At 39.9% G+C, this 23,598-nt stretch overlaps 1 protein-coding gene across 2 annotated transcripts in view; it reads left to right on the forward strand.

Moving 5' to 3' along the window:
- Positions 1 to 23,598, forward strand: part of SLC6A9 (solute carrier family 6 member 9) — a 147,617-nt gene that overhangs the window by 47,019 nt on the left and 77,000 nt on the right. Inside the window, exon 1 of one of the 2 annotated variants that reach the window (XM_063427725.1) lies at positions 20,525 to 20,801. The exons of the other annotated variant lie outside the window; for it this stretch is intronic. Within the exon in view, the coding sequence (XP_063283795.1) occupies positions 20,787 to 20,801 (15 nt within the window). The 5' untranslated portion in view covers positions 20,525 to 20,786. Of the gene's footprint in view, positions 1 to 20,524; positions 20,802 to 23,598 lie in introns of those variants that run through there. 2 annotated transcript variants of the gene reach the window in all.

The following is a 23,598-nucleotide window of genomic DNA, read 5'->3' on the forward strand; positions in this document are numbered from 1 at the left end:
AGCTTACGTACTTATTTTTACTACTGGGACAAATATACTTATCGTTAGACCCATACGTTCTCTCCCACTTAAGATCCCCGCATACATTCCACGGTTTTCTACCACTTGATATCGCCTTACATGCATCAAATAGCAGAACACCCGAAGAATGTATGGTTTCTAATACAGTTTTATTTATTAAGGTCCCCTGTGGATCTTCATTCCTGAGGGTCAACCAAATTGTACGGGGTTGATACTCCGGATTGAAGCACTTAGGTTCTCCTACTCCTAAATGGCATACACTATATTCTATACCTAGATATATACACCTAGACACATCACCTTTACACTCATATTGTGAATGCCAAATTAGGGTCTGGGAAATATGATTACCTGTCTTAGTAGTCTTAATGCAAACCTCACAGCTAGGAGTGTCGGTACCTCTACCTTCCTGAATATAAAAAGACACAAAAATATACATTATCAAAAGCACTTCTTTCGACGTCTTCATCCTCAGTCTTCGTCCGTGCGATGGCACCTCAGCTTCCAGGATGTAAGGGCTGCAGGGAATGGAGTTCTGCTCGTCTTCACAGGGGTCCCTTCGAGACTTTCCTGGCTTTTAATAACACTTTCGTGAGCGGACAGGCGTTATTATGGCCGTCAAAAACACTCACTTGTAGATCTTTGTTGATGTTCCCTTTTAACAATATTATCTTCGCAAAAACCACTTTTAATCCAACTCGGTCACACGCTTCAACTGGTTCTTGCAAGGATTCTCTGGATCTATGGTAGCTTGTCAGGAATCTGCCACTGTTTTTTTTTTATTTTTTATTATAGAGTAGAAGTGCCTTTCTTCTTCCCTTTGCACCAATACTGATATTATGCCTGGTGATCTATTAAACTTCAGAGACGTTGATCCGTTGGGTTTAAAAGTTATCTGGGCTTGAAGCTTTAATAATAGATCTCGTCCTAGAAGCTGAACTGGACACTCCAGCATATATAGGAACTGGTGCTTAACAAAATGGCCTCCTAGAATACAAGTATGACTCCTGAGAATTGGTCTAGCAGCGCTTTTCCCAGTAGCTCCTATCATAATTATAGTCTTCCTGAAGGAGGAGCAACTAGGTTAGTTACCACAGAGTACTCAGCACCAGTGTCAATCATGAAAGAGTTCCTCTTTCCCTCTATTGATACATCGACCATAGGCTGCACTTGGCTAAAGGGGGATGGAGTCCAGTCGGTATCAATAGTCTTCCATGACAGTGTCAGCCAGACCGACAAAATCTCTATCTTCTCTATCCCTTAATCTCTGGGTAGGGGAATAGTATCTACTTCCCTGAACACCTCCTCTGTTACTACTGTCATTCCCTCCAAGACTTTCTCTATAGCCACCTCTGTAACCATCTCGTAACCTTCTCTCTTGTCTTATCTATAACTTGCTTTATATTCCCTCTGTGGGCAGTCACTTTTCCAATATCCTTCCTCTCTACAATACACACAGTGATTCCTACTTCCTCCCTTACTCAGCCTATTCTCAACTCCTCTATTCACCTCCCTGTTCATATACACCTGACTTGCAATTTCCATTAACTGTGATATGGACATTCCTACAAATCCCTTTAACTTTAGCAATTTTCTTTTGATATCACCTTGGGTCTGGCTGACAAATGCTGAGTTGTTCATTCGAGAGTTCTCAGGGGCCTCTGGATTAAAAGGAGTATATAATCTATATGACTCCAGCAATCTCTCATAGAAAGCACTAGGTGACTCGTCTGCTTTCGTAAAGGAATTATGGGTCTTCCAATTAAACAGATCAGTCATGGTGAACGGGACATAAACAAATACAGGGTCTGCCAACTGTAATTGACCATTAATATCAATGTGTGGGGGACCAGGGGTAAGCTGCAGTGGCATTTGTAAATGTCAAAGTTGGAGGGCACCGGTCATTTGTCAGGTTAGGGTGGGACTTAGATAGGGTTGTTTAGTCATAGGTTCCGGTCGGGGAGTGGTGAGGTAGGTGGAAATGGATAAATTAATTTTACTGGTCAGTAACTTGGTTAACAAAATGTTTCGGACAGGGCTAGGAGGAGCCTGACCAGTAACCAAAAATGGTATTCCAGCGTCCTATACCATTGACCATTTCATCCAGTTGTATTTCAAAACTAATTTACTGTTACTAAAGGCACACAAGGCTCAGTAATTATAGTGTTATGTCAGTGGTTATGGTGTTTTCAGTGATTATGGTATTATCAGTGGTTATGGTATTATCAGTGGTTATGGTGTTTTCAGCGGTTATGGTGTTTTCAGTGGTTATGGTATTATCAGTGGTTATGGTATTATCAGTGGTTATGGTATCAGTGGTTATGGTGTTTTCAGTGGTTATGGTGTTTTCAGTGGTTATGGTGTTTTCAGTGGTTATGGTATTATCAGCGGTTATGGTATTATCAGCGGTTATGGTGTTTTCAGCGGTTATGGTGTTTTCAGTGGTTATGGTATTATCAGTGGTTATGGTATTATCAGTGGTTATGGTGTTTTCAGTGGTTATGGTGTTTTCAGTGGTTATGGTATTATCAGTGGTTATGGTATTATCAGTGGTTATGGTGTTTTGTAATTGCTGAGAATTATCTGATTTCAGTGGATTCAGTTACTGTTATTAAGAATTCTCCTCACAATTTTGACTGCTAATAATAAAACTGAATACAAAGAACCAGTTGGGGGGGGGTAGGTAGGCACAGAAATAGGAGGGGACAGGCATCTGAGAGCCAGAGACAATTAGAGCACAGGGGGACATACCAGCTGCACCAGTTTTTGCTAAAGAATTTAGTTGAGGGATGGTCAGATGGGTCAGATTCCATTGGGGATGGATAGACCAGTTTTGATAACCATCTAGTAACACAAACTGTGTTAACAGTCAAAAACTGGTCATTCTCTACTACATAAGGTAGTCCCCAAAATCACACACATTAAAGTTATTTAGCATACATTCTAAAGGATCAACAATCTTTAAATTCCGGCGCTGCCATACTTAGCAACGGAGCGTCTAATTCAAAGAAACACAACAAACACACCTCTAACAGTCACACTCGTTTCCCTGGCAACAGCACCATGTGGCACAGTTACTAGGTCAAACTCATACAACAAAACATACAGGGAATTTCCGTACACACACAGCTGTTACACCAGTCAGTAAATAACTAATACTGTGCCCTTTGGCGAAACTATACAGTCACCGACGCTATAATTCCCTATATCTGAATTACCCGTCTATAACATACCCCAGTAACATCGTCTTTACAAACAGTAGTTATAGTACGGTTAGCATAGGTCAAAGTACAATTTAAGGTCACAATACAATTATTAGTGGTTATGGTGTTAGACATGCAATAGACGACAATTATTAGTACTTATATACAGTGTCAGTAAATATACAGGGTTATGGTACCGTGCACTATAATACAGCAACACACTATTAACACTCTCGCTAGACGGCAGAGCTCACGCTATCTAGCAAGATATACACGTTACTAAACAATCTTTATCACATATACAATTCCCAACTAATCTATTGGCCAGTACCTTGATGGACTACCTAAAACTATCTACATCCGTTTTGGTTAGCCACACTGCCCAAGCACCACATATAGCGAGCTAGAGGACTGAATTTACACAGACGCCTCTTAGTCGATTACTCTATCAAAAATCTAGTGGGTTCCAAATTTACACGCCTTCCCACTTAGCCAAGATAGGTTGAGAGCTAGCGAACCGAATTTACACAGACGCCGCTTAGTCTCCCGGTCCCTCCGACCTAGCGAACAAAATATACACCCTAGAACGCTAGTCTAGACAAGACACCGGTGTCCGGCTAGGGCTATTTACACCAGAACCCCGCCTGACTAACCAAATCAAACGGTCTTACTAAAGAGCGTTCGATTGAGCGGTGCGCCTTCGCTCCTTCCCTCCGACAGAGGGGGCAGATTCCATACACAATTCAAACCCCTTATGGGCCTACCGCACAATCGGTATACCCCTAGTGGGTCCGCCGTCTAAAACAGCAGTCGTCTTACCTCCTCGTTCCTGAACCTGGGTTCACACTCATCGACGGGGACACCCCAGCACTTCTTACGTAGAGGCCGATGATCTCCTGGACAACAGACCAGTGGCGCCGAGACGAAGGGAGGTCCACGCAGAAGTTCAGGGGTGCAGCCGTAGAGAACGTGGGCAAAGATAGACCGTCTCACGCCTCTGCCTCTCAGCTACCGTTGAACAATGAGCTTCCCGGCCCAATGCACCAAATGATACCGGAGAAACTGACGGAAGCCAAGCACAGAGAGATGGACACAGGTTTCTTCAGGAAGGAAGAGATTCTTTATTCGATTCACCGACCGGGCTCAGAGGGACTAATGTCACCAAAATACAGCAAGATCTGAGCCCAGAACTGACTGTGTAAATGCATGATATAGACATATAGCTCCTCCTATAGTTAACTCTACCCACATATACTCTCTACACAATTAGCTGAACAAAGCCTAACTTCCCTTACCTGTTAGACCACATGGCTCACCCAGAACAATGGAGGAGGGGAAGTGTTTTCAGTTTCTGCATTCCTGCATTTGCTCAATACAGTGTTGATTGTATCTTAGCTACGTGTAACTAACTAACTGATACAACATTTACACATATGCCACATGGCAAGTCCTAGTAAATTTATTTTTACTGAGATTCCACCACAACACTATAGGCAATAAAACATGTTTATCTTAATGACCTAGTTTTGGTGTATAGATTATTCCCCTGTAGTCTCACTGCACAATTCATTGCAATTGAAAAGTTAAATCACTTTTGTTCATGTTTATTCAGCCCTAGCCACACCTTCCTTGGCTGTGACTGACACAGTCTGCTTAAACAAAATGGTTTAATTTTCAACCAGATCTTAACTTGCTTCAGAAGTTTTTATCTCCTGCTCTGTAAAATTAGACTTTAATCAAATACAGGATAGTTCTGTAGGGTCAGGCAAGTTATTAACAGAGCAGGAGGCAAGACATTCTAAATTAAGCTGAAATTGCAATAAAGGAAGTGTAAACATTAGATGACTCTTTACAGGAAGTGTTTAAGAAGACTGTGGAAATCTCACGCAGGGGAGATGTGGCTAGGGCTGTATAGACAAAGTGATTTAACTCCTACATGGCAGAGAATTGATCAGTGAGACTGCATGGGCATGAAATGTATAGCAAACCTGCTTCATTAAGTTAAAGTTGCTTTGGTGACTAAAGTATCCCTTTAAGACAACATAGTCAATTGGTCAACATAACAGTTTTTTAATAAATACTGTAACTTTAACCCCTCCCTCACCAAGCAGCAGGTCCACTTGACAGCTGTAACTTATGAAGAGACAAAGAACAGGGCCCACTTATAACTTTTTATTTATATGATGTGTCTTGAAGGAATTGAAGCAGTCATTGTAACCTGTACCTATAGCACCTAAAATCCCAAAACATGCCATCAGCTTCTCCTTTATGATTTTCCTAAAGTGAGAACTGCCAGGAATGAAATGTAAATATTACATTTAAGGATAAAACAGTCAAACTGAAAACACAATTAACTTTTTTGGCTATTTTGACCTAAATGTTGAAATTGGCATTATGTTACAATAAATCCAAACACAGGTGTAAATGCGAGTGTAGTTTGCCTTGATAAAATGTGTTTGGGTTGCGTGAGTGTCTGTTTGCTTTAGAGAGACAGTATCTGACTGTTTTGGGCACATACATAATGACTGAGCACAGAGAGTACTAATATCCTGCCTTTTATCTAAGGTCACGCTCCATCCTCCCTACCAGGAGCCCTCTGTGAACCCAAACACAAGCCTTCTCCAGGTCCGAGCATCCAGCTGAGCGAGTTGGAGAATGGGCCGTGTGACCTTGGTGTCCTCAGGATTAGACGGTCAAAGTTCTATAAATGATCAGTCATCTAGAAACGTTGCATTCGTTGTTAAAATGTTTCAGTTCTTTCCAAGTCACTTTTCATGATAGAGTTTAGCTTCACAGGTGTGCAGAACAATCACGTCTAGACAGATTATTCTAAGCCTTCATAGTCTCATGTGTAGGGTCTCTGACAGATCTCTGAAACTCATGCAGACCCTATACAGCTCACTTCTTTCATTCCAGGGGAAATCACAATTACCGAGAATCACTATCATTCAAGTGAATAATTATGCAGGCGTATTATTATTTATAGATAAAGAATGTTATTTGCAGATCTGTATGATTAGTACACAGGGTAATAGTGATGAAAAGCACAGCGCAAATCCCAGGTAATGTGGAACCGTCACCAATCACTTTCTTTAATAGCAAACGATAATGCTATCAATTCTTTTTATTTTAATTACTTTAAAGAAACACTATCGTCACCCAGACCACTTCATATCAATGAACTGCTCTGGGTGCAATGGTCCTGTCTTTTTAATCCTGCAATGTAGACCAAGTAAAACAGCATTTGACTGGAGGAGCAGGGCATTTGGCTGCGCATGTTTACCTCCGATCCATTACTGTATTATGAGAAGCATTGGATTGGAGGGGATTTTTAATTTTTTTTTTATTTATTACTGCTATTTATGAAGCACACACAGATTCCGCAGCGCTGTACAATTAGTGGAGAAACGTACAATATACACAGACAAATACAAGAGGTAGAGAGAGCTTGTGGAGATGTCAGCAGGAATGCTGATATCTTCAAAGGCTGATCAGGTGACTGCAGCAGAGGAGCCCCGCTACTGAAAACAAGTTAAGTAATCTTTATTTTACTTCATTTTTTAAAATGCAAAGGGTCGTGGGAACTGGATAGAAGGAAACTAAAGTATCGAAATAACAAATGTTATTTTCAGGACTATAAATGACCTATAATAGCATTTTTGTGACCCTCCCCTACTTTTAAATGTTAAACTATACTAAATAATAATAATCTTACCTTTTTTCCAGCGCCAAGACTCACTCTGTGCACCCGCTCCACCTCTCATTTTGCCTTATCGCCTCTTCGGCTTCTCATCCAATCTAACACTTCTGATTGAGAAGCATTGTGGACGAGAAGCGCATATGTGGCAAATCAAATCAGATGCTTCTCCTCGAGGAGCATTGAATCCAGTGCTTTTCTATGAGAAGCGTCAGAGGATGTTCGATGTCCTCATGCAATGCATAAGAATGTTGAACGTCAAAGAACCATGTCTTATTCTTTTGTGGATGCAGAAACATCATCTAGTAGCTATCAGAAAGACAGCAACCCGAGGTGTGTTTAGCAAACATTGCCATATCTCAAAAATAGCACCTAGACCACACTGTTAAGATGAAGTTTTCTAGGTGAGCCTAATGGTCCTTTAGCCTTGTTGTGAAAACAAAAGTTCAAAGCACATGCAGTCTATAAAAGTAAATTTAAAGCAGGTGATAGATCTGCTTTAAGCGCTATTACTTTTGTGCTAACTGAAAAATAATTCTATTCACTCATTTTTTAGTTAACATTTGAATACATCTCCCACTACCCAGTGTCACCTCCTGCTCCCCAAAATTAATCCATAAAAAGAGGACATTTGTTTAAAATGGGTATTTAGTCTACCCAGTGATGGGAGAAAGTCTAGCTTCTTTTCATGAAAACGTATATTCACATCAGGTCACTCTCTAAGTCCTAACATGCACTATCATAGCATTTGACCTGCTATATAGAGTCAGTAAAACCTCAGCAGTTTCCTTTTCTATGTCAGTAATAGAGATATCAGCACAAACAGCGAGTCCTGCGATTAACCGCCCAAGGGGGGTAAATTGTAAGCCACAGATGGGTACACTCAAATGCATTCATCCAAACGTACAATAGTTCTGTGACCTGGAAACCCAGCCTCCGGGGGGCGCTGAGGCAGCATTCCCTCATCTGTATGTGTTAACCTTACCCAAAACTGTGTCACCTTCCCGGCTTCTGTCTCTAATCAGATAGTCCACCATATTGACAACCACTTTAACCCGTTTAAATGCCTGGTGGCCGGGTAATTCCCATGTTTAAATACTTTGCAAACACACCACCACCTCTGCCCACTCCTATTAATCGCAAAGGGAAGACGTCGATTCTATATTCGGTTGGAAGTTGTTTAGGTGTATTCATGTTTTCATTTGCCATGTTTACTATTTCTTGGCAATATTATAAAATACCTGTCTTCGCTTTCATTTGAATATTTTCGGACAAGGTTTTCAAATACATTTTTATTTTTGGATAAACTTTTAAAATGAGTTTATATTTAGAATTTATTTTTAAAGTTTTTCCAAAAATATGAAATCGTTACGAGTAACCAACCATAAGAAATCGAGGTCTTTACAAATGATTTATCTACGAACATTCCCATAGACTTTAATAGGGACTTCAGTAGATACATCGTTTGAAACATTTTTCTAATTGGGAAGGCGTATTAAATCTGAGGCCTTGGATAGAACAACAGAGTTCAGGTGATATTTCAATAACAATTAATATTAGGAGACAAACATACCAAATGACCGAATGGCCTCCAGCTAAGAGGTGTGCAGCCACCTCTGATAAAGGAATCCCAAAGATCTTACAGGAAGATCTAGAAACCGTTTGGGCAAAAACACCTGATATAGTGCAGGTCCCTCAACCACCATGAAAGTTTGTAGGGAGGGATGTACCTGATTAAATCTTCGGAGTCCCGCAGTACCTTGTTTTTAGAATGCCCTCTTTAAGGGTGACCTCAACATTCTGTTTCATACAGGTCAAGTTAGCAGGATTTTAAAGGGACAATGTAGGCACAATAACCATTTCAGCTCATTGAATTGGTTAGAGCACCTGAAGTCCCCAGCATTGTCCCTCCATTCAATGTTAAACCATTCCCTGGCTTCCCATAGGCTCACCTCCACTGGAGGTGTAAGTCAGACATGACATATTTCCTTCTCTCTACAATCAAATTATATCTAGAACAATAAATAATGGAATCTGAGTTCATTGCCTGTATTAGATGTGGGTCCAAGATACTATGTTTATTTTATAATTTGTTAATATTTTTTAATTAAAACATTAAAACCATTGAAATCATGGGCAAAAAAAATCCACATCATTTTGATTCTTTATTCTGTTATATTCTTTATATATATATATATATATCTTTATTATAACTTTTACACTATGTTGAATTCTTCATTGCACACCGTATTATCCTCAATATCTTTTTTTGTTGTAAATTTGTGTTGATGAACAAAAGAAACTCCATTATCAACAATATAAAACAGTGTGCCATCAAAAATAAACTGTGAAATTAAAGAATGAATGTTATATTATAAGGAGAACCATAAGAATTCTCGTTTATCTCCTTCATTGCAAGATGGCTCATTATGGTTTACAAGATTAAGGTTTTAGTGTTTAATGTTGATGCTTTCTAATTAATATATAATTCTATAGTACAGTGCGTCACCAAAACTGATTTGAAAAGTTCACAAATGTATTCAGCTCTTGCAGTAATTATAATAATAATATGTTGTATGCCTCCCTTCAAGTCAATGGAATTAAATATTGAATTAGGGTTTTGTTGCATATCAGAGTAAGCGCTTTTATTTCACCTGGGGTCTCGCGTGGAAGTCATGTTTTTTTTTTTCTTTCAGTTTTCCTTTCCTTATGCCCCTTGTATCTTAATGATTATCCTCCCCTCTTTGCCACATGCCTTTATTAATAGTTATCTTTTCTTCCTTATCGGATCTTAATAACAGGGCCACTTTGTTCTCCTCTACCCACAATGTCTGCAGTTAGCCATCCTCTGGGATTCTTTATACTGATGGATTGTTGGTAAATTAGCTTAGCAGCTAAAATGGATCTGTGCTTAAAGGGACACTATAATCTCCAGAACAATTACAGCTTATTGTAACTATTCTGGTGAGTATAGTTCTTCCCTGCAGACTTTTTGCTGTAAACACGGTCTTTTCAGTGTTTACACTGCTGCCTAGGAACACCTCTAGTGGCCACTCCTCAGCTGGCCACTAGAGGTGCTTTATGGTGCTCTGCATTGAGACACTAAACTTTCCAATTAGGGATGCATTGATTCAATGCATCTCTACGAGGATATACTGATTGGCCTGGGTGGCATTTGGCTCTAACCCTTTCCCACCTCTTTGACTGAGATAATCACGATTGACAATCTCAGCCAATCCAATGGTTTACTGTGTGAAAACATTGTGATTGGCTGAGATCATTACTTATGATGATATCAGCCAAGGAGGCGAATGAGGAGCGGAGCTAGCACCATCAGACCATCACTAGCTGGAAATAAGGTAAGATTTTACTATATTTAGGGGGGCCAGGGAACCCAAATAGTGATTTTAACACTATAGGGTCAGGAATACACGTTTATGTTCCTGACACTATAGTGTTTCTGCCCATTGCCAAAGATAACATTCCTCATGAGAAAAAGTAGTCTACTATATCTCATGTATAACTAAAAAACTAAGGTGAATAAAAAAAAAAATATCAACAAGGAAAAATAGAGGGACAAAAAGGAATGATTTAAAAGCAAAGTTTCAGAACCACTTTAATTCTGTACTCTTTAATATCACAGAGGTTTTCATATACTATGGACAGAATTAGCCTTTTTCCTGGAGGCCTGGGGATAAATTGAGCTGGCTCTTGCGTCTTTGTGATTCACTGCAAGGGAACGAGGCAGATCACATCTGGACTCCTGCCTCCAGCTAGTCCTTCTATGGCCATAGGAGACACAAACCCTACTTGGTTTTTGTTTTTTAAATGGGAAATAATTTTTTGTTATATAAACTAGATCCTCCTACTATTCAGGGTAAGAGGGATTAAGGCCTCGATTTAGTAAGCTTACAAAATAATACAATAATAAAGGTCTATGGGACGTTTTGTAGATAAATCATTTGGGAAATGTTCTAACAGTATTGAATAATTTGGAAAGCTTTCTAATTTAAACAATTAGTGGTTCTAAGGAGTCATGTTTTCTGGATGTGCACCAGTAACAGAATAAGCAGTAAGTAGAATGAATTTCTAGTTCTTAACGTTACTAGAATTTAAGGTAGTCTTTATAATATAGATTATTTTTAACGAACAGATTTTCAAGGTTAGTGCAAATTAGTATTCGGCGATGTCTAACCACATAAATGCTGTGATTTTATACTGTGTTTGCGTAAAATATCTATATTACTGAACACGATTAGGAATCCTCAGTGTTCATGATGAATTATTGCCCTCAGAGGGCATTTACCAGGCCAGACGTAAACACCTTGTTATGTCATCCTGTCAAAGAATAGGTGTCAGAGTCTGCTTTATGCTGTGTTTACGGGGAGTAGGAGCCATTTCTATAACATTCTGTGGAGTCAGCCCATTTTGCCCATGGCTCTCTTAGAAGGTGTGCTACTTTATAAACAATATAACATGTAATATTGTAGATCCCTGTTGTAGACAGAGGACTGGGAAGGGCTGCTGGTTGAGCTTTGCATGTGCTGTGCTTGGACATGTGGACGGACACGTGACCTGCTTGTCCTTTTCGGTGTGGATCTTCACTATTTTGTCAGGATCCCATATGTTCTCCTATGTCAAGCTCCCCCACCTCCCCCGCTAACTTCTCCTCTGCGTTCTTTGGACGATTTGTTTGTGCTTCAGTTATCTTTTGGACGTGCTCTCCCGTGAGGGCACTTTGTAGTTACGCACGCGGTAACAGCTGTGTCCCTCCAAGCCAAATCCTCCAAATGTGTACTGATAGAATGATGAAAACACACACACATAGCATGGAGATGGAGTCCAGAATTTCTATAAAACTTTGGGCTGGTTTTGGCTCAGAGGAGCATGGAACAAGGCTTCCAGACTAGTCTGTTAAGAGCAATTCCAAGTTCTGCTTTGTAGAACCGAACCAAAACTGGGACTTTTTTCGCCATGCAAAAAAGCATTGTATACGAGCTAACCTTTTGTAACACCAGTGATACCCTGGATAGTGCATTCGCCCTGACAAACAAATTCACATATAAGCAGTGACAGCAGATAGAGACCATTTGGCCCACGTCTGTTCAGTTTTCTATATTTACGTTACCATTTCAGACCTCGTACGATCCCTGGCATTTAAACCGATGCTGATAAACACACTGAATGATTATTCATGTTGTAATTTAGAAATAATAGAATATTATTATTGCTCTTCTGTTGTGTCCATCTGTGTATTTTATTCAGCTGATGCGATAGCTCAGATGGTTAATACAGTAACAGCACGGCTTGTTGATATTTCTGTGTCAGGACTAGTTAATGGAAGTTTAATTCAACCTTTAATCATTTCACTGTCCATTGAATAAGAGCCCCATTAACCGATGATGTGTATTAAGCTTTTTATTTTATTGTGGAGAATAGTGAAAATAGGCTGGAAAATAGGCTGATAGCTCGGCAGTTAGTCCTCCCATGTTTTCTAGTAGCTTTTAAATTTGCAGATCAGTTCATCATTTCTTTAAAGGTCAATAAAATTAGTACTATTGATTTAAGTGTATCTTTATTATTGTCACGCAGATATTCACCACCAGTTATTAGCAACCTGCCAAGTGTCAACCTGGGTAATTTGTACATTAAACAGTGACCTACCAAGACAGAAGGGCTTACATTGCCTGCTACAACCAGGCTCTCTGAACACCAGTGGCAATCTTGCTTGGAGTAAGGTTGGCCATGTAAAACTCCTATCTATGACCTATGACTCATGGATGCCACAGTTCCTATGATGATTTTAGCTTCTTCTCACCTGATTTAATCGCTCTTCACGTTGGTATATTAATAGCCACTGGACCCACAAACACAACATTATTGTGCAATAATGCATCTGGTCAAGAAGGTTCGCTTATGTCTCTTTTTATAAGTTATACTAGTTACGATAGCTGAGTGACACAACCCACAAACTCCTAGGGGGAGATTTATGGGATATGCAAAACACTCTGATGGAAAACAATGGGACGCCACTTAAAAATTCCATCAATTCAGAGACGAGTTATGTTACTTACTTTTTTATGTAATTTTTGCATCCTATCTAGTGCTTTATATCCACCAGGTTCCTGGTGCTTTATTACCTTTTGACCCCTAGAATTGCTCTCCAGCACCAGATCTCCCTTTCCCCAGCGACATCCGGCTTTTTCAGTTTAGTTTCAGTAAGTGCAGAGTGCCACTGGGCTCCACTGATTGGCTAGAGCGGTCTAAGCAGGAAGAAGTGCTTTATTCAGGAGCATCTGCTTCTTGTCCAGGTGGTCTATTCATATCCCACAAATCTCTTTCAGCAGTAGTTAATCTCCAAGGACTCATCACACAGGATCTGATAGCAGCCATATGAAGGTACACGCCATACACAGTCTGGGATACTACTGGTTCTCCAGAGAGAGAACGCCCAGCCCAAGTTCTGAGTATGGCAACTGCATGCATAATTTGGACAAAATAGATCAGGCATTCTGGCTGCATGACTGACAGCTCTGAGTTTTGTAAATTGCTGCAGTTCTAAGGCAGTCTCAGAGCTGAGCGTGTGTGCAGGGTGTGCTGTGCACAACGACCTTTGCAATTATAGAAAGTCACCCGTAGGACTTCCAGTGACCATTAATGTATCCAGCTTTGCAGACTTGTTAAGACTTTCTACATTCATGACTTTTTGTAAGTGAAAAATCTTGTCTCAGTTTTGCTACATAACCAATTCTTCCCGATTTTTGATGTGTGTAGTGTACTCATCACAGTTAACACTATTGTTGTTCATGTCAGGAGTCTATAAAAGCTCAGCTGACACTGCTAACTGATACATTAAGGCCACCATTTTGTTTGCTTTAATTCAGTTTCTCAAATCTACTTTACCCACAGTCCTTTCTGATTCTGAAAAGAAGCTCTGTGACTCAGGATTGTTCAGGATTCAACTAAACTTCACTAAATATACAGCTTTTTCCAAAAATGAGAAAGTATAGATGGTAAATGATACGATCTGTGGCTGTGTCATGTGTGATGGTAAACTACATATAGAAAAAAAACAAATTGTGCCAAATAAAAAACAAATTGTGCCAAATAAAAAACAAATTGTGCCAAATAAAACAGGGATATGAGGGGTGTTGCCTTGAGGTAGGCATGCCAGGGATGTATTGCTGATGTATATTGGAAGGTGCCAGAGTTGGGGACTCGCCTGGCACTCATACATTTTATGCTGCTGTGCAACTTTGCCAGCTGGCCACCTGGCCTGCGCATGCACACAGTGCTGCGGAAGTACTCTTGCACACACACAAATGACCGACAGCTACAGGTGAACATAATGCATTCCCACTGGACGTCTCGGGGAATTTCTTGCATACCCAGCAGTGGAACGCCACAAATAAAGAGACAGAATGGTGGACAGGCGTCCCAAGTGCAGACTGTTCCACAGGATCTGGAAAAACTTAGTTTATGTAAATACAGATCACACAAATAATGGATATTTTTTATATATTTTGTGACAGATCTGCTTTAAATGTATCTGTGGAGTTTATTAGTAAAAACGCCCTGAACTTGTTTCACTGTAGAGTCTAAGTCACCACTCCAGAGCACTTTATTGAAAATAATAATAATAAGGAAAATGGAAGCTGGGCTATGGACATGTTTTAGACCGTGCATATTGTCCTGTTCATTCAGAGCAATCTAATTTGGATTCAGTTGAACTGAGGAATTTCTCCATCAACATGAGTGGCTGCTTTCCTGATAACATGGGAGGAAACGTCTCTTGAAGCCATTCTTGTGCATCTCAGGAAACTGCATTGAGTGGTTGCAAGAAGAGTTAAAATCCTTGCCAGTGTGTATGCAGTTTCCTTAGTGAAGGCAGCGCTTCGTTTAGAGGAGGGGGGCCGCCTGTGTAATCGGGTGTGTAATAGATGCAGAGGGAGAAGGGGTTAGAAGCAGCTGGATTCCTCTAATAAGACTTAATTAAAGCACACACAGAGCTGAGTTTGTACTTTGGTGCTCCTAGTTTTGCAACGGTGGCTTCTCCCATTAACCCTTTTGTTGACGGAATGCCACATGTTTTTTATTTTTTATTTAATGCACTATTGTGTGAATAAGATGTTTTGTATAAAGCTCATATTTCCTACATGTGGCAAGCAAACTATGTGTTTGGTAATGCACAGTAACATGCTTTGCTGCCAACCACTAAGTGCTCTGCAAGAGATCTGTGCGTGCAAAAATTGCAGTTACGCTCACTCTGTCCTGTTTATATGTTTAAAACTTGTTCTAAATTAGGATGGTCTAACCAGATCTGGGAGAACTGAGAGGAATGGAAATGCACAATAGGCTCAGAAAAACCCATATTCTTTAATTACTAAACTCATTTGCATTTTGTTTTACATTGCTGCCTAGTAACACCACTAGTGGCAGTCACTCAGACGACCACTAGAGGTGCTACCTAGTCCAGTGCGTTCAGTGTCAGCACCCTCTGCATGGAGACGCTGAACAACCCCCATAGAAATGCACCGGTTCAATACATCTCTATGAGGGGCCTCTGATTAGGCTCGGGTAACGTTTTTCCGCACATGCGCAATAGGTTACCAACGGGAATAACAGCAATCAACAAAGTAAAGGAGGAGAGTACTTAAAAGAAGAAAAACTCCCACACCAAGAGGACATAGTCTTAAATTAGGGGGGCAAAGGTTTGAAAATAATATCAGATAGTATTACTTTACTGAGAGGGTAGTGGATGCATGGAATAGCCTTCCAGCTGAAGTGGTAGGGAGTTGAAGCATGTGTGGGATAGGCATAAGGCTATCCTAGCTATAATGAAAGTATTTAGAAAATTGGACAGACTAGATGGGCCGAATGGTTCTTATCTGCCGTCACATTCTATGTTTCTATGTTTTCCTATGAGAAAGCATTGGATTGGCTGAGATCATCAAAATTAACCGGCATGACGTGGTAGAAAAGGTGAGATTAAAGGAGGGCCAGGGACCTAAATAGTTTGTTATACACTATAGTGTTAGGAATGCATGTTTTTATGGTTGTAGCGGCTCTAGAGACTAAAGTATCCCTTTAAACTACAATAAATGTGTTTAGAAATCAGTCTGTGTAAAGAAGATACATTGTTCTTGTTATAAATGAAATTTTTGTTGTATAAATTGTTATTTGTAAGTCATGCAAAATTTCTCAGTACAGCCCCATCCCTGGTCACATTCTCAATCACGCCCCTAAATTTAAATTGTCGCTCTTTGTCCATTTAAAATGTTAGGATATATGGCGAATTATGCAATTTTCATTTTGGTATCGCTCACTGTGATCTGCACAGTCCCAAGGTTCAGACAGATTCTACCACCAGTGATCCCTTTATATCCCTGATAGTCACACCCAAAGGTATGCAGGAGGGGAGCAATAAACAAATGATTTCTTCTAACGGCATAACAAAAGATATGCGGGCACTGAGCATGTCCTATACTGAAATAACAACTATCATTGCTGTATGTTGTTATGGTGGTGAACTCTGATATTTGTTGCCCAAAAAAATGTTTGTATCAAAATCATGCTTGTCTCCCTGCACACAGTGTATTATAACTGCAGCTATAATGTTATGGTGTAAGGAGGTCCCCTGTCTCCCCGCACACAGTGTATTATAACTGCAGCTATAAGGTTATGGTGTAAGGAGATCCCCAGTCTCCCTGCACACAGTGTATTATAACTGCAGCTATAAGGTTATGGTGTAAGGAGGTCCCCTGTCTCCCCGCACACAGTGTATTATAGCTGCAGCTATAAGGTTATGGTGTAAGGAGGTCCCCTTATCTCCCCGCACACAGTGTATTATAACTGTAGCTATAAGGTTATGGTGTAAGGAGGTCCCCAGTCTCCCCGCACACAGTGTATTATAACTGCAGCTATAAGGTTATGGTGTAAGGAGGTCCCCTGGCCCTCCCGCACACAGTGTATTATAACTTCAGCTATAATGTTATGGTGTAAGGAGGTCCCCTGTCTCCCCGCACACAGTGTATTATAGCTGCAGCTATAAGGTTATGGTGTAAGGAGGTCCCCTGGCCCTCCCGCACACAGTGTATTATAACTTCAGCTATAATGTTATGGTGTAAGGAGGTCCCCTGTCTCCCCGCACACAGTGTATTATAACTGCAGCTATAAGGTTATGGTGTAAGGAGGTCCCCTGGCCCTCCCGCACACAGTGTATTATAACTGCAGCTATAATGTTATGGTGTAAGGAGGTCCCCTGTCTCCCCGCACACAGTGTATTATAACTGCAGCTATAAGGTTATGGTGTAAGGAGGTCCCCTGTCTCCCTGCACACAGTGTATTATAACTGCAGCTATAAGGTTATGGTGTAAGGAGGTCCCCTGTCTCCCCGCACACAGTGTATTATAACTGCAGCTGTAAGGTTATAGTGTAAGGAGGTCCCCTGTCTCCCTGCACACAGTGTATTATAACTGCAGCTATAAGGTTATGGTGTAAGGAGGCCCCCTGTCTCCCCGCACACAGTGTATTATAACTGCAGCTATACGGTTATGGTGTAAGGATGTCCCCTGTCTCCCTGTACACAGTGTATTATAACTGCAGCTATAAGGTTATGGTGTAAGGAGGTCCCCTGTCTCCCTGCACACAGTTTATTATAACGGCAGCTATAAGGTTATGGTGTAAGGAGGTCCCCTGTCTCCCTGCACACAGTTTATTATAACGGCAGCTATAAGGTTATGGTGTAAGGAGGTCCCCTGTCTCCCCGCACACAGTGTATTATAACTGCAGCTATAAGGTTATGGTGTAAGGAGGTCCCCTGTCTCCCCGCACACAGTGTATTATAACTGCAGCTATAAGGTTATGGTGTAAGGAGGCCCCCTGTCTCCCCGCACACAGTGTATTATAACTGCAGCTATAAGGTTATGGTGTAAGGAGGTCCCCTGTCTCCCCGCACACAATGTATTATAACTGCAGCTATAAGGTTATGGTGTAAGGAGGTCCCCTGTCTCCCTGCACACAGTGTATTATAACTGCAGCTATAAGGTTATGGTGTAAGGAGGTCCCCTGTCTCCCTGCACACAGTGTATTATAACTGCAGCTATAAGGTTATGGTGTAAGGAGGTCCCCTGTCTCCCTGCACACAGTGTATTATAACTGCAGCTATAAGGTTATGGTGTAAGGAGGTCCCCTGTCTCCCTGCACACAGTGTATTATAACTGCAGCTATAAGGTTATGGTGTAAGGAGGTCCCCTGTCTCCCTGCACACAGTGTATTATAACTGAAGCTATAAGGTTATGGTGTAAGGAGGTCCCCTGTCTCCCTGCACACAGTGTATTATAACTGCAGCTATACGGTTATGGTGTAAGGAGGTCCCCTGTCTCCCCGCACACAGTGTGTTATAACTGCAGCTATAAGGTAATGATGTAAGGAGGTCTCCTGTCTCCCCGCACACAGTGTATTATAACTGCAGCTGTAAGGTTATGGTGTAAGGAGGTCCCCTGTCTCCCCGTACACAGTGTATTATAACTGCAGCTATAAGGTTATGGTGTAAGGAGGTCTCCTGTCTCCCTGCACACAGTGTATTATAACTGCAGCTGTAAGGTTATGGTGTAAGGAGGTCCCTTGTCCCTGTCTATCCGAACTCAGTGTATTATAGCTGCAGCATGATTTTTGAATATTTATAATGTTTTAAATGTATAAACATCGGAAATTTGGGTAACTTAAAGAGTTTAGGTGAATATTTAGTCCAACATATATATATATGTATATTCAATGTCTAATAATCAAAGTTTTGACCCATCTTGAAAAAGACCCGAAGGAGTTGAAACGTAGATTTATTTGAACAGTTGATTGGATTTTTGATTAAAAATAGAACACCACTGCTAATATTGGAAGACCTGTGAGTGCATGCACCCTAATTTCACGTTGTACCTATAAATATAAATATATCTTATACATACAAGTTAGCTAAATTGCTTTAAGCCTTTTAGCCTGATTTTAAATATTAGATTTATCCTAAAAATACAGGATTACAGGCTCAAGGTGCAGGTCTGATGCCAATTATTTGTGCAATATGGATCAGGATTGGGAATGCTAATACACCTTCATTTTCAACCATTCACATCCACATTTTTCAGGCTAATTTAATTTACAAATCAATGATATATTTTCCCCAAGATTATTGATTTTCCTGAAATTCACCCCCTCCCATTTCTTTTTATTCTGATTTGGTTTGGAAAAAGAAAACGGCTCCACATCACCAGACATCCTCTCCAAGGCTCACAAGATACGTTTCATGAAGGTTCACTTTTTAGTCAATTTCTTGCAAATGGTAAGACAAAAATCAGAAGGTCTGCACTCTGACCCGCTAGCCTCCTTCCACCATGCCCACCATTATAGACTGCAGTGATATTGGTGCTTTGACTGTTCCTTTATCATCAATGTCTGAAATGTGCCTGGGAACATGCTATCAGATGAGATGGTATTATGGAAACCTTTATGCAAGTTTATGGGCAAATTGAAAACAAAATGACAAACAATATAAAAAAAACTGAATTGCGTGAAAAGAGAATACTAAAATAAGTCACTTTCTATTATTTTCTGGAATAAGAAATCACATATGTGACAGATCCGTTGTCAATCCCTTAACGGAAGACAATGGAGAAGAATGACCCTGACCTCTTATTGTCAAATTGTCTCCAGAAGACCACCAGCAGTAGCCAGGAATTTCACATTATAATGTGAGCGGAAGTAAGTGGTTGAACGCTAAACAAAAAAATTGAGTAGATAATATTCCACAGCTAAAATGTATACCTTGTTACAATATTTAATCTCATGGAACATTCATTTAATTTAGTTAATTTTCGCAAATAGCTCAAAAAGTTGGTGGCCCGTGGATTCTTAAATTTTCGTACATGATTAAAGGTGATAAAAAAAATAATTAGTTAACCGGGCAGATCGTTAACAGCAATGTTAAGAATGATGTAGCAGGAGTGTAGCCATTGTCTCAATGGCTCTTTGTATGAAGCTCCCGGGGAAACTGTATGGATGTCCTGTGGAATTGTCTCAATCACATCTAACTCGGTGGATCTGACTCTGGGACAGCTCTCACATTAAACAGGATGGAGACCAAATAAGGGAGCCTTCTTTTTTGCTGTGTTATTTGAAACATACATTTTAGGACAGGAATGACTGGCAGATGGTTTCCTCCGATTTTAAAATGTTTTTTTTTTCCGTGTGAAATCTTAGGTTCGTTTGAACATTTTATTTTCTTTCTTGGCTTTAAACATCTTTTGGTTTTCCAAGTTAGTTGAGTTACCAATAAAGGAAGGTCAGAAGTCCCCTCGCTTTGTTATTGTATAAAAGTGGGGAGGCTCGAAGTCTCAGTGCTTTTCACTGCAGTGAGGACTGAATAGACAAGAGGGGAAAAAGTGGGGGTGAGGGTGCAGTTGGGGGGTGGGGGGAGAGCCCTGAATGAAAGTCCTGCCCCTCCTCTGGAAATTCTATGGAGGTGCCAGAGACTTCTTAATACGTTTCAGGCCGTTTCAAAGCTTGTCACTGCCTAAAAGGCTGGCAGATAAACGATGTGTGCGTCTTTCAGAAAACATACACTTCCGCAGCGTTTTATTGTCCTCGTGCGGATTTATATCAGGAACCAGTAAATTTGTGCCCCTTTTTTTCACCTCCCCTTTCTCACCCATGAAATGCTGTGTGCCCTAAACTCACATCTCAGGGACCAGATTAGATCCAAGACCCAGACGCACTTCACCTGAGGGGCTTCACCCCTTTTCCTTTTTGCTTCGGATTATTTGGCCTTGATCGATCTACTTCCCAAGGGCTCGCAGGTTGCAGAGAAAGTCGAGATGGGGCTGTGTGTGGTAGGTGATTCGTAGACATTTCCATTGCGGTTTCCATAGATGTTGTAGTACGATAGACTCTAACCTGGCCTCGTGACAGTAGGCAGAAAAGCAGCTTTCAATGTGGGTTCGAATTACAATGTAGCACATCCAGCATTAACCATGTTATCATTTCTGATGCTTTCTCATGTGCTCAATCAACAGGTGAACTCCCTGGCTTCAAGTCCAGAAATTCTCATTATCTTATTTCATGATTCCACCTGTCAATTATATAGAAATAATTATATATATATATATATATACACTTACATAGCCTTAGATGTAATATACTCCGAGGAGTAAAGGCAAAGTACTTTAAATAATAGCTGGAACTAAAGAAGGTAGCGTGTCAAATAAAAGCGAAGTAAGAGATTCATAAATCAAGAACATGAGGTTTGAGGTCCGTCCATCATCAATTCTTCAATAAACTGGGAACCTGTTTATTCACCAAGCTGGAAATTGAGTAAAACTGACTAAGGGAATTGCAAAACTTAGGCCAAAAGAGCTGAAATTAGACGATGGTTGAGATTAATATTTCCAATTTTCATAAAATATACAATTCCCTTATCAATTCTCCGCTGTTTTTGATTTAGTAAGTAACCTTAGAAAAGGGTTGAATACTAAGAGTAGTAGATACCTGGAATGGCCTTCCAGTGGAATTTGTTAAGACTAGCAAGTCAGTGTTTGTTCCCTAAACTTGCGATTACGAAGGAATACAAAGGGAATAGCTGAGTTGGTGACGCGGTGAGTTTCTGTTTCCCATATTTTGGCCTAAGATTTTTGATTAGCTTATCCGTTAACAGCTTATCAGTTATCCACAATCCTCTGATTAATGATTACATTCCTCTCAAGGAATTTGAGTATGTATTTAAGACTATCCTGAAAAAAAATCCTGCAAATAAGTTTAAACTTTCTAAAGTTTAATATGGGCAGACAAGATATGTAATGGTCCTCACAATTTCTATATTTTATAATTTTACAATTTGTCTCAGAATAATTCCCTAAACAAGAATTTGTTAAACAGTTTGCACAAGTGTAATTTGTAACCTGCTGATCAGCAATGGATGTGATATATGATGTATCATTTTAATGCAATGCCAAATAATTCACTAGATGCTGAAGCATATCCTGTAAGGTCAATTGAGGGTCCACAGTCTTTCATGTCCCAGATTTAAAATGACAACAGGCACAAGTGAAATCCGGTTTAATGTTTCACCTTGGTGTGACTTGGTTCCAATTGCCAGAATCCCAACACATTGGGCTCTTTATTTCGCTATTGGAAACTGTGTGAAAACGTGTTACATTTCCTAGACAGTTGTGTTTATCATTGTCTTACTATATATTGTTGTTGCAATTATTGTACATTTATTGTATAATTGCCATGTTTGGTAAACAGTATGTATAATATAATATAATGTTTTATACTGTATATATAAGGCTTGTATAACTGATTGAATTAGTCACAGTGTTATATGACATGTTAAGGATCCCTACAATGAAAATGTATTTTATTCATCACTAAAAATAGTCTAAATAGTTTCTTTGTAGAAAAAGGTTTATCCATACATTTACATGTCAGGTTTCATAAACCTTAGCAGCATTGGTAATCCTAAATTATGACTTCATTACGTTTGGTAACAACTGCTATACTCCAAAATGTAATTAGAAACTAGTTACAAGGTAATGTACCTCTGGTTAACTAGTGTGAGAATATTTCTGTTACATGGTAAGTAAGCAGGGCAAAATGTGTAAAAATAAAATCTGCTGTCCTATACGCCACGCAGTGTGTTAAAATACACAAGTAAATTGTAGATTATTTTTCAGAAATTTTTGCACATTCGAAAACGGAGTTGTGGTAAACTGAGAACCCTGTGTCCAACATGTAGGCAGAAGCCAAGTTGGAATTATACCTGGGATATGTGAAAGATCCCAAATATTTAGCTATTTTTTTTTACAAATTCAATTTTCAATTTAAAGCCCATAGTCCTGATGGAAGAGTTTGCTCTAAATTCCATTGCACACTGCATATGATACTCACATTTAATTCTACACTTTAACTAATTTACAGGTGTCCAGAGTGGGATTAATTATGATTGAAATGTATGGCTTACACTGTATTCCTATGTGACTCCTCCAATCCTAGTAGTTGCTTTATTTTTTTTTAGAAATTGCTCTGAAATGATGAATACAGTGAGGCTTACTCAGTTAACCAGACGTTTTGGAAAATTGACATGGGACGTTCATATATTTTAAACCAAAGTAGCCTAATTTTAAACCATTCTCCAAATTATCTGTCAACCCTTCCCCCACCTTTATTGAATTAACCCCATCAAAAGTGTTCTCGTCTACTTGGGCTGTGGAAAATTCTTGGAAGGAATGTGGATGGAGGCACATGCCATTTCCAGTACCCAAGAAAGCCCTTGGTGAGAATGATTGGCAGCTGGTACCAAACACAACTGGTCATGGTCTAGAACCTTTCCAATGAATAGGAGCAGGGTCTCCCCATTGTTGATGATGTTAAAGAGATATTCCAAGCACCATAACCACAGCAACGTATTATTTAGAGTTTGATGTTAGGAAGTCATGGTGTGCAGTGCCTTGCTTTGTTTATTTCTTGTCAATTGAATAAAATTGTAATGAATCTACAGCTCCAATAGTTTGCAATATAAGAAAAAAAAATAATTTTGTTCAATGAGAGACCCATAGCTTGGACTTCAGGACTCTTCAGCCCCACGAGACTTAGCTACAGTTACAAGATCCCCAATATATCTGTCAGTTA

This window comes from Pelobates fuscus, chromosome 7 (assembly GCF_036172605.1).
Source record: "Pelobates fuscus isolate aPelFus1 chromosome 7, aPelFus1.pri, whole genome shotgun sequence".
Classification (NCBI taxonomy): Eukaryota; Metazoa; Chordata; class Amphibia; order Anura; family Pelobatidae; genus Pelobates; species Pelobates fuscus.